The sequence below is a fragment of the Eschrichtius robustus genome, chromosome 13 (genome assembly GCF_028021215.1).
Source record: "Eschrichtius robustus isolate mEscRob2 chromosome 13, mEscRob2.pri, whole genome shotgun sequence".
Lineage (NCBI taxonomy): Eukaryota > Metazoa > Chordata > Mammalia > Artiodactyla > Eschrichtiidae > Eschrichtius > Eschrichtius robustus.
This window is the reverse complement of record NC_090836.1, coordinates 22,382,611-22,395,159: the sequence shown is the minus strand read 5'-3', so window position 1 is coordinate 22,395,159 and position 12,549 is coordinate 22,382,611. Positions and strand designations below refer to the sequence as shown.

At 41.5% G+C, this 12,549-nt stretch overlaps 1 protein-coding gene across 2 annotated transcripts in view; it reads left to right on the top strand.

Moving 5' to 3' along the window:
* The window catches only part of ITPR2 (inositol 1,4,5-trisphosphate receptor type 2), a 524,186-nt gene extending 511,930 nt beyond the window's left edge, over positions 1–12,256 (top strand). For both annotated transcript variants that reach the window (XM_068561342.1, XM_068561340.1), the window contains 2 exons: positions 7,147–7,308; positions 8,034–12,256. In XM_068561342.1, the coding sequence (XP_068417443.1) occupies positions 7,147–7,308; positions 8,034–8,120 (249 nt within the window). In that variant the 3' untranslated portion in view covers positions 8,121–12,256. The remainder of the gene's footprint in view (positions 1–7,146; positions 7,309–8,033) is intronic.
* The last annotated feature ends 293 nt before the right edge of the window (positions 12,257–12,549 follow it).

Genomic DNA, 12,549 nt, shown 5'->3' with positions numbered 1-12,549 from the left:
ACCTCCAGTCCCCAGTGTTTGTCAGACAAGAGTGTGTTTTCCAGCTTATCCTTCCTTCCTCAAAACCCAGGGCCTGCATCCGAACCCCTGTGAGAATCGGCCTTTTTATTGTCCATATTGAGCAATACTCGTCACATACAGGTCGGGTGTTCACCAGGAACAAAGCTAGAAGCCCAGATGCCAGTGTTGTGGGTGTCCCTTAAGTTTCTTTTTTTTTTTTTTTTTTTTGGCTGCATCGGGTCTTAGTTGCGGCATGCGGGATCTTTTTTTTTTCAACTGCAGCACACGGGCTCTTCATTGCGACGTGCGGGCTCAGTAGTTGTGGCGTGCAGGCTTAGTTGCCCCACGGCATGTGAGATCTTAGCTCCCCGACCAGGGATTGAACTCGCGTCCCCTGCATTGGAAGGCAGATTCTTAACCACTGGACCGCCAGGGAAGTCCCTCCCTTAAGTATTTGAGATAATGTCTCACCTGCCAGCAAGGCCGCCGTGTTGGTCTGAGGGTGGGAAGCCCGCCATGCCCCTCCTTCATTGAGCAGAGGCTGGGATGGGGTACATGAAGCACTTCGCCTTAAGCAACACGATTACTTTGACTTCAGAAAGAATCCCTGTTCCAGATATTGTCCTTGTTCTGAAGTTCCAGGAAAGCAGGAACTCTGTCTTTCCCTCAGGGACCTTCCAGTAAGTAGGTAGTATTAGCATTGCTGGTGTTCCTTTTGAGAGCCATTTCTGCTGACATCTTCAAACCAAAAGTGCAAAGAGAGGAATGCAGTGGGTCACAATGAGGCTTTGGGGAAATGGTTATACTCGTCGGCCTAGGAGACTTTGCGTATGATTTTAGAATGGAGAATGAAATATAAACTGGGTAAACCTTCTCAACTGGGTGAGAAGGCTTAGAAGAGGATGGTAACCAAGAAAAACCTTTGCCAGTGGTCTTGTAACAGCATATTTTAAGCATAGAGAGTCTAGAAGCAGAAATGAGGATACATACTAAATGGTTTATTGATATTCCAGTACAACACAATACAATGCATGGTATGTTCAATGTGATACCCCTCATTAGCAGTCTTTTAGAGCACTCTGCAAAATTGCAGTGAGTGTCAAGCGTTGATCAATGTATTTCCACAGTATCTGCATCTGCATTTCTGATACAATACCTAAAGCGTTTATTTCTGATTTTCAATAAATAAACCTTTAGCATACCCCAGAAGAAGTAATCAAGGGGGTTCAAGTTATGAAATATATTCTCACTGTAGTCTCTGTTTTCTCTGGCAAGTTCAGAAGCTAAGCATTGGCATCTCCATTGGACGTGGAGAAATAGTCCAGTGCAGTGAAGGGAGCACAAGATTTCCTGCCGCACAGAGTGGAGGCCAAAGCCTGGCCCAGCCCAGCCCTATAACCCCTATGTGGCCTTGGCAAGTAACTAATCCTCTTCCTGCCTCAGTGTTGTCATCTGTAAAATGGGGATGGTAACAGTCTCAACCTTATAGAATCATTCTGGGTATTGGCCATAGCATGACTAAAGTGCCTGACACTTGCCAGGCAGCCAAAAAAGGGGGTTATTACTGTGTTATAGAACTACAGTGCTTGCTTTCTCTTTAGCTCACATGCAGGTGACTTATTTTTAATCTTTTTTTAAACCTTCTTTTATTGAAGTGTAGTTGATTTACATTTTAGGCGTACAGCAAAGTGATTCAGTTATATATATATGTATACATATATTCTTTTTCAGATTCTTTTCCATTATAGGTTATTACAAGATACTGAATATAGTTCCCTGTGCTATACAGTAGGTCCTTGCTGTTTATCTATTTTATATATAGTAGTGTATATCTGTTAATCCCAAACTCCTAAATTATCCCAGGTGACTTTTAATGTGTACCTAGTAGAGCTAAAAAGACATAAGACAGTTTCTCCAATGTTTGGCTCACTGAAATCAATGTCCTCCTACTTTTCAATCTCGTTCTGATGCGGAGAGAAATCCTTACAATCTTTACATTTTCTCAAGCCTGTCAACAATTAAGCATCAGCAGGGCTAGATTATATAAGAGTTTTTCCACTACGTAATATGGAAGAACTTGTCCAGATGTGGAAATCAAGTGCAGGGAAACAGTTATAAGACCTCAAGGAAACCTAAACTTTCTAGGTTTCAGACTGGGCGTTTGTAATATGCTGAGCTTGGGTTATGTGGTTTCAAGGTTGCTTCTAGCCTAAATGCTATGTTTCTGTTTGCTCACTTGGCGAGCTTGGGGCTTGTCTCAGCAATTTGGTTTGTAAAGTTTTGAATTCATAGCTCACAGAATGATGAGCTGGAAGAGACATAGAGACCACCCAGGGTAACATTCTGGTTTTACAGATGAGGAAACTGGGACTCAGAGAATAAGTCTTCCCCACCATCCTTATATCACATAGCTAGTTTTTGGCTGAACTAAAACCAGAACCCAGGTGTTCTGACTCCTAGATCAATGCTCTTTCCTTTATATCGCGTGGCCTCTTTCCTGCAAATGGGGTATCACATTTAAGAACCAAATATGAAAACAGCACAGCCAAGCTCTGACTGACTCTGACAACCTAATTGTTTACGGAATAACTACAAAATTACATAAGTCAAATTGATCTGACTGTTGAAAGGACTATTTGAAAGGTTTTCACACTTAAGTCTGTCTATCTTCTAGTCATCGAGAAAGACACATTATTATTAGAATTTAGGGATAGCAAGAGGGTTATGGCTGGCATGCTCTCGGTCCCTTCATCTCGGGGCTTTGCATTTTAGAAGGCTTGAGAAGCTCTGGATTTCCCATCACCAAGTAGCTAGGATCATATACTGTAACCTCAGAATCTAACACTTAATCTGCAGCTTCCCTGACTTTATATTACCCTGTGGTTAAACATGTTCATTCCTGATGAAATAAGGAAATGGTGTCATATTGACTAACCAAAGTCGCCATGGAACTCTGCTAATCATGAGCATGATCACGAGATGTATGTAGCATATGTGAGTAACTGAGAAATAACAAATCAAATCCAACTGCTTTGTTAGATGGCGGACGCATTACAAGTCGACGCGGTGAGGGAGTGGCGTCCTGTTAACCAGTCACCGTTCTGAGTGTCTGTCCTGCGGTTCTGGCTCAGACTAAAGTCCGGGGCTCTCCGTTCTCACCGGGCTCAGGCTGAGCCTTCCATGGAAGCCACTCTTTCTGACACTGGAGCAGAGAGAGGAGCCTTGGGGTATTTCATTGGAAACAACTTTCAGTGAACAAGCCTGTGCAGCATTTATTCTAAGAACTCTGCTTGATTTGAGTTAATTTTGGTGAAAAGAACATACTTTCTGCACGAATTTGGAGGAACATCAGTTGTGAAAATTTATTTTTAAAAGAGTGGCTTTTTTTGTAAAAAGAGGACAAAAGACCATACATTTAGGTTGCTTATTTTTTGCCATTTTAGTGAGATACAAAACATTCAAGTCAGGTTCCTAAAAATTAAGAAAAGGAACCAGAAAGCATTCAATACTGAAAAAAAAATCTTAATGACACATTATATTTTAGCTTCAGATTATGGTCCGTTGATATACAGAGGAAGAGAGGAATGAAACAAAAAGCACAAAACTAGCAGAGAAAAGGCTGAGAACCAGGCAAACAAACAAAAACAGAGAAAGATACAGACAGTGAAAGGAAGAAAGATGAGAAAAACCAAAAGAGGATTAGAAGAGAGGATGATTTTTAGGGACTAGGAGAAAGGACAATGGAGCTGGGTGGCTTTCCTAGCCAGCCCTTAAGCCCGGCTTGTCGCTGTTTTCATCATCTTTGATTGAAGTCTTACTCTCCACCTAGACTATCATTTCCACCGGCACAAGAACTGCACTGGGTTTGGCTCTCTATTGTTTTCCCAGTGCCTAGCACAGACATAGTCAACACTGTAAGAATTAGTCAATGAATGGATGAACAAAGGAACAAGTGAAGAAAGAATGTGTAAGGAAAGAGTCCTGTGGCCCAACCAGCTGGGGCAGTGGTCCCCTGAGAACTGCCATTGTTTCCTCAAAAGCAAGAGACAGTGGGCTGGGCTGACCTGGCCCCCGCAACACCTACAAGAGCATTTCTTCAGAGGCAGTTTCACCGTCTCACCCATGTTCTCTTTGCTAAGCATTAGAACACTGTTTTGTCTCTCTTTCTCTTGGAAACTTTCTGAAAGCTGATGTTTTCGCCAGCCCCACCTTGGGTATCACCATGTCTCCTGGTACCTTCTCACCCCAGGCCCAGCTGTCTGAGGTTCTCAAACCCTTCTGTTCCATCAGCCTCCCTGGAATCCCTGTCCTGATACAGACCAACTCTCCTCTCCTACAAGGCTGCCTTCTTGGCTCTCCTGAGAGGAATCTCCTGTCTTTTAGCCCACTGGTGGCAGCGGCCGATCTTCCTACCCCCTCAGTACGAAGGGCCCCAGAAGAGGGTCAGTTGACTCAACTCCCCATCGCCAAGAAATCATCACATCTTCACCCTCATGTGAAAACCCATTCTTCAAGCCTTTCCATCACTGTCTTCTAATACCCCCGGGTCACTGCTGTGTGTTCATCACAGATTTTAGCCCTCGGCTGCCTGCACCCTCCTTATCCACCCTGTCTACTGACCTCCTTCAGGATGAATTCACGGATTTCGTGCATGATTCATCCAAAAGATTCTCCTCTGCAAATTGTGATTTTTAAAATCTGTAGTAAAATATACATAACATAAAATTTTACCATTTTAACCACTGTACATGTAGAGTTTTATGACATTCAGTACATTCACGTTGTTATGCAGCCATCACCACCATCCATCTCCAGAGATTTTTCATCTTCCCCAACTAAAACGCTGTACCCATGAGATACTAACTCCCCAAATTCCCTGATATTTTATCAGATTTCAGGCCCTCTCACTCTAGAATTTTTATTTCCTGAAGTTGTGCTGCCTTCAGAATTTCAAATATTATTCCACTTTCTGTCCACAGTCTCTCCCTTCTTGCCAGGAGACCTGGATGCAGACAGGTCTGGGTTTCCCAGCTAAACTATCTGCCAGCCCCAGTTTCTTCATTTGTAAAATTCAGATATAGATAATACGGTAGATAATATAAATACTAAATAGATAAAGAGAACTGGAGTCCATTGGGTCGTCGAAAGGATTAAGTGCTTACAGCGCATTTAGCACAGGTCTGTGCTTCTCCATCCCTCCTACCGGTCAACACTAGTGTTCCTCACTCCAGCCACTGCTCTGCTGACGTTCCTAGCGTCCTGATACCTTTGTCTTTCTGAGGCCAGTTCCAGGGGACACACCATCTTGTATCAGTCCAACTCTCTGCCTCAACTCCACACCCACTTGGGCTGTTGGTGAACAGTGGTCTTTGCTGGAGTCATTACAAGGCACGGTCTCCCACTCTGCCCCTGCAAGCATTTAATGGGCCCCTATTTGGCTTCCTCTTCCCATTCCTCATGCCAGCCATTTCAGATCTTTCCTCTTCACTCCATCTCCCTACCCTGCCACTACCCCAGCAGTTATCGTTTATCTTCTATGTCTCCATAGATCAGAGTTCTTAAACTTTCGTGCACATAGGAATCATGCAGGTCCCCTAAGAGGTTCTAATTTCGTAAGAGGCAGTGGGGTTGAAATCTGCTATTTTAACAAGCAACCCCAGGGGATTTTGATATGCAGAGTGTCCAGTTCACTTTTTGTGGAGGGCTCTCCTAAGCCGCAAGCTCCTTGAGAGCAGACATTTTGTCTTACCTGATTTTCATCTCTAAATACCTGGCGATAGATATTGAAGGATTGATTGAATGAATGAATCTGGCTGTCACTCTGCACTTCAGCATAAGTTACCATTCTCCTTTGAAATGCTAATTGGCTACAGCTATTTAAATGCAGCTTAAATCTCTTTAATACGTTTTATCCTATCCTTTATCAGCCCTTTTCACTGCCATTGGGGGTAGGGGACTATAAAGAACGTGTTATTCTCTAACAACTACCAAAAAAAAAAAAAAAAAAACAACCAATCCAAGGGCCAGATGAGGTTTAGGCAGAAGTGCAGAGATACATAGATTGGGTCTTTCCCCTTCCCTCTTAGGGGAGGAACGTACTCTGCTGACTCATGTTCTAGGGATCAGCTAGGCAGACGTCTTTGTAGTCACTTCAGTGGACTTTTCTGGAGTGGAAAGAATCTTAAGCAGGAAGGTCACTGCTAGGGATATTGGGAGAAGGTGACTTAGAGAAATGGGTAGAGATACAGACTGATATATCCAATCAGTGGTGGAAAGGCTCAGCTGCCTTCAAATCCTAACTCTGCCATTTTCTAGCTTGTGATGAGGGTAATTAAATGGTTGGGGCCGCTTGATTCCTCATCTGTAAAATGGGGACAGTGATTTACCTTGCAGGCTCTTTTGAGGATTGAAAGATGGGGTATAAGTAATTCACAGTGATTCTATGATGGTAGGCAATTAGGCAGAGTTTTCAAGAGAGGTGGGTATCTCTTTCACCATCTGTCTTTACCACAATGGAGGGGACACACACACACACACACACACACACACACACGTATGCACTCACGCCCCTACACTCAGTCAGCCTGGAAAAACAGAAGTGGCACCAGCTATTGCCCTCTGGGGAAGTCTAACTCTAAAACCTCCTTCCTACTGTAATAAAATGTTTCCAAAGAGAGCAGACAGGGTAACCTAGGGCCATGCCCTTCCACTTCCCTCTTCCCTGAGCGGAGCTGGGAGCCTGTCTTGGGGAAGTGGGAGGTAAACCAGAATGGGTGGCTGGAGCTGAAACATTTCTTTTAGCATCTCCAGACCTTACCTTATCATTCATCAAGATTCACTGATCGCCCACAGTGTTCAGGGCGCCACTCTAAATGCTTTATCCGGGACCTCCCTGGGAGCCCCTACGAAGTTTGTTGCAATATTTAAGATCTTCCCCCAGCTCACAAAGACCAGCGTTGAACCTCCACTTCATTCCCACCCTCGACCTCTCCCCACCCCTGGCCAGAAAGAGTACCTTTTGCTTTGGGTGCTAAGAAACTTTGATTTAAATGTTAATAATAATGAACACTTGTAAACGTTCTTTACAGAACTTCAGGCCCTCTTCCATATTTATTCCCTTGTTCCTGCACATGTATTTGCTTTTAGGAGAAGAATTTGGACTGGTTTCCTCGGATGCGAGCTATGTCCCTTGTTAGCAATGAAGGTGACAGTGAACAAAATGAGATTCGGAACCTGCAGGAGAAGTTGGAATCGACCATGAGTCTGGTCAAACAGCTGTCCGGTCAGCTGGCGGAGCTCAAGGAGCAGGTGAGTGCACTCGGGAGATGGAGCTGGGGGGGGGCAGGAGGATGTGAAATCATTCACCACTGGGAGAGAGGGGTGGCTGGAGACTCCTGGGAGCAAGATTGTTATCCACGATGGATTGTAAATTCCAATAAAAAAAAAAACCCCACGTTGTGTTGTAAGAACCAAATCTCTGCAAGCAGAGGCTACTTCTACTTATCACACCTCCCCATCTTGTGTGACACGTCTACGGAACGGGGAAGGAAGGAGCAGATGCCGAAAGACAAGGACCTCTTTGGACTTTTTGATAGAAAATCGTATTCTCTGCCATCATAGCCATTACTAAATTCATCAGAAAGGCAGATCGTCCTTAGTACCTGTCATTTCAATGCTACAGTCAACCCCTTCGTCGTGTAAAATTGTTAGCATTAGTAAAAATAATATCAAAAGTAACCGTGGTAGGTTTTAAAATGACTAAGGTGATGGCGATGATTATATGTGTGTGACAAGCAAGGGCTGCTTTAAAAGAACCACGGTTCCTCTTTCTTAACCACAGAGAGGGGTTTGCTCTGTTTCTCTGCCTAGGGAAATTCACTTTAAAAAATATTTTCCCTTTTTTGATAAATATATTTTCTATGATGCTGGACAGACTATAGGTGCTTGGGAAATATTCACCCAACATTGTGTGTCCCACCAGCACTGAGAAAGAGTGAGAAAATCAGCTCAACGCCTTCTCTCTTTTCCCCCAGATGACAGAACAAAGGAAGAATAAGCAGAGACTGGGCTTTCTCGGATCAAACACACCCCATGTGAATCATCACATGCCACCACACTGATACCATGGGGGCAGCCGTGACTAGCCTTTCATCAGTGTACTGCCTGATCACTGAATAAAGAACTGAGATGGAGGGGAGTGAACAGTGCCTATTGTTGAAAAGTTAAAAACAACCAAGTGCCAAGATGTTGAGTGGTTTAGCTCCGAGAACAATTTCTAACTGTGTTTTCGTGGTTGAGAAGACCAAACTTAAAATGCAGCCACTAAAAAGCACACATCACGCATTCTTAATGCAAAGAGAGGTCCCTTGCTCAAATGGACGGAGAAGGTAGGGGGAGGCGGGGTGGAAGGAGATGCAGGGCGGAGAGAACTACCTTTGGCTGAATCTATAAAAGTCCATTTTGTCTTAAATGCTGACTGCAACCTTTGTCATGGTTGGTTGGAATTTCTTTCTTTTAATTATGGCATATAGGTCAGTGATACAGGAAGTCATATTTTGGTGGCTAAGTTTTACTAAGGGAAATAACTGAAAAGATTAAAAATGAGAGTTGCAAAGAAAAATGTTAATGCTTCCAAACCGTAGCTGTCACAGGCCAATTTCCTTATTTATAACGTGCAACACAATGGATTTACAGCTCTAGGAACTAGAGCTTTGGAGCTTATGCCCCTCGGGCTGACAACGCAACTGGGATGTGATTTCCTTCTCCCAGATTCAGAGGGGCTCTGTCAATATGGAGCACGAAAAGAGGTTTTCATAAAACTTGTTTAAAAACATGCTTAAAGTCATGTAGAGGCTAAGACTTTTCAAAGATTTGGGGACAAAAAAGCTGACAGTAAGCCCCAAGGACGTATGTATGCTATTAAAATACATTGAGATTAATAAATGAACATGCTTAAAGGTGACAGGAAATATTGAGAAACTTATGATGGTGGCATTGCCTTTTATAAATATGGAGTAAAAACTATTTGATTCATGTTTGCTGTGCTTAAGAACTGAGTGGTTTCATTTATCCTATTCTTGCAGTTAGGAAAAAAAAATCCAAGAAACATATTGAATACTCAAGAAAATGCAGCGTTTCAATTGCATATTTTAAACTGTATCAGTAAGAGCTTTTCAAAATGTAAAGAGATAATAACCTCTTCCTCAAATTGTTTGTGTGTTAAATTATGCAACCAGAATTTGTGGAGGGAGAAATTAACCTGCCATGCTTGTATTATTCTTAGCGATTATGCTTTTAGAATGTTAAGACAAAATTCAGATCATGAAAGTGTTGGGAGAACTGCCACGTGGCAAGAGAGCAGGCACGTGACACCAGACTCTTGGAGGTGCTCTGCAAGCTGACCTTTCCTGGTCGCTGCCCCCAAAAGAACAAAAAATTGCATTGTTAAACTCTCATGTTATTACCACCAAGGTTTAAGTTCAGGACAGCGTTTGCTATGACCATTTTTAAAGCTTTTGGATTATTTTACTATACTTTAAGCTATTGGCTCCTGAAATTCTCAAATCATGGTCTGGGTAGATGATAAAGGATGCCTGAACCAATCCTTTTTCCACACACCCCGTTAAAATATAGACTTGGAGGAAAGCTGTTGAAACCCAGAGCAATGAATTTTTGTACTGAATCTGCTGGTACACCTCCCCCGCTCCTCCAAATACCTCCCCAAGTTAAGAATTCCTTACTCTGATCTGATAGTATTTTTCCTAACCAGTTGCTGAAGGATCATGATCCAAAGATACTCAGAAACTGGGATATATATCTGTATGGAACACAGAACTTTGAACCTAGGAGGCATTCAGTAAATGTATGAGAAATTCCACTGTCATTCGATCCTAATGCTTCATTGAAACTTTATATCATATATTTGATTTTTTAAAATGGCATCACCAAAACTGAAGTAGACCAAAGCAGCCATTGTTTAAAAAATCCAAGACCATTATTGTTATTAACAGTATTAGATGAAAAGTACCTTTTAAAGTATTTTAATTAGGCAGAGAGTTTCACGGGTAGGGAAAAGAAGAGAAAGGTGGAAAACACTGGCTATATTCCAATGTCAGAACTTATCCCTGTTTAGCACAAAGTAAAATTTTTCTGATGGATGTTCCAGCATCAAGAAAATAAGTTACTTTGTACAGATGAGAGCAACCTGCCTTTCAGATGAACCATCTAGTCTTTTCTTACACTTTTTTTATAGAGAATGAGCCATTGGGTAGGTACTGCCATCAAGAAATGGCTTAACCTCCCCAACCATTGTGGAGTGGCAGGTCACCATGTCACAGTGTGTTTTCTCCTATGAGAAGTATTCAAAAGCGATTACAACTAACCAGACTCTTAATTAGTCAAAATTGAAATATTTCTCAGTTGTTTCTCTTTCTTTCCTGCCTAAATACTTTAAGACTATAAAGCGAAAAAAACAAAAGCAAACAAAAAACGGCCGTTTCAAGGCTATGAAATTCATGATGGAGAAGATAATCACGGGGAAATTTGACATTTGCTATAAATCTATGTTTGTTTTGTATATGTTTGTTAATGCAACTGGAATATTTGACCTAGGCAAGTATCAATTAACATTCTCATATTTATATAGCAATATTAAAAGAAATATAATCATCTTTGATTTTGATGTTAAGGAAAATGTTTTACTATTTAGTTATTAAAACCCATATTGGTTTAAAAGTATAAGTTTCCTCTGAACATAATTTTTTATTTCAAAAGGATTTTATTCCCCTACATGTTCCATTCTGAGGTCCAAGAGTTTCATGCAAGTATGTTTTAAGACTATAATATTAAAAAATAAATTTTATACATGTAAAACATATTTAAACTAACTTAAAAAAGTTAGACAGGGCTTATTTTCTTTCATACTGAAATTTTTCTGTTGGTGATGAGGATGCAGTTTCTAGTGGATTACTGATAAGTCAGGAAGATATTTCATTCAAGTCAGAACTAATTGTTTGCTTTTTTCCGTATTCTCAGCTCGCAACTCATTGTTTTGGCTGCTCTTTTTAGTTTATAGTTGTTTTGTTAGAAACAATCATGCAGTAGGGCCCACCCTCTACCCCGACACCCCAGGGCTGAGAATGAGCAGAGAGGCTGGGGATCTGGAGACTTGGGGAGGGAAGGTGCAGATTGGGACTTCGCTATGATTAGGAGAAAGGAGTGAAGGATAGATAATAGGATGAACAGGGCTTACCCTCCAGGGACCCAGTAGACTGGGACATAAGTAAGTAAATATTGCACAAGTATAATGATGTGACAGATTACAGGCTCAAGAGATAACCCTTAAACATGAAAAGAACAGGGCTTTGTGGGGAGTAGCCTTAAGAGGTGTGTTCCCTCCAGCAGTTCTTAAATCTTTACAGAATAAGAAATCAGCATATTCTGACCCACAGACCTGTTCCAGGATGCCCTGACACATGATACAATGCAAAGAGGGGTGCAGCAGGCATCTTAAAAACAAGCACAGGTGCCTACAGGAACCAGGCAAGTGACTAAAATGCGTGCAAGTGTGAGGGGCACACTGTATGTAGGGAGGGGGAAGCCTGTGGAGAGCTTCTTTTTTTTAAAATTTATTTTAGTGAAGTATAGTTGATTTACAATGTTTGTGTTAATTTCTACTGTACAGCAAAGTGATTCAGTTATACATATATATATACTTTTTTTCATATTCTTTTCCATCATGGTTTATCCCAGGATACTGAATATAGTGCCCTGTGCTATACAGTAGAACCTTGTTGTTTATCCATTCTATATGTAATAGTTTGCATCTGTTATTGTGGGGAACTTTCTGTTTGCAAAATTTAACACCTAATTCCACTTTGAAGAAAATGCCTGAGGCCAGTTGAGGCCCTCTAGTCACTCATTTGTTGTCTCTGAAAGCATTGTTGATAAAGCTACCCCATTTAGTAGAAGAAAATACACTATACCAGAATGGAGCAGAGGAGCTAAAATGCATGTGAAACTTGAGAAATCTGAAAACAAATCCAGGTGTCACCTCTGAACTGAAGTGTTTCCACAGACTTGAATTAATTTATAAAATTATCATACCAGTTCTTCTCATTTCACCAGTAGCCTTTTTTTTTTCCTGCTGTAGAGGAATGCTACATTTGCCGCAAAAAACATGATTCTAATATATGTCAAAGCCAGATAAGTATAACTTATAAATTATTATTAATAAAATTGAATTTGTTTAGCTTTTTTGCATGTGATACTTTAAGTGCTTTATTCATTTCTTAACGTTTCTGAATAATGTATCCATTGGTATGAGTCATTATTATTGCTATTTTACATAATGAGACATGGGGGACAAAAATTTTGGTGACTTGAATCACACTGGTGAGCTAATCCAGGTGGACCATTGTGTCCAGCGCTTACTGAGAGTTGGTCAAATTCCCAGTTGGCCAACACCTACTGGTATATCTACATCCTGATAATACACAGCAGGGGCTCTGTGGGTACAGGCCGTTTGGCCATCCAGGATTTCCTGGTTCT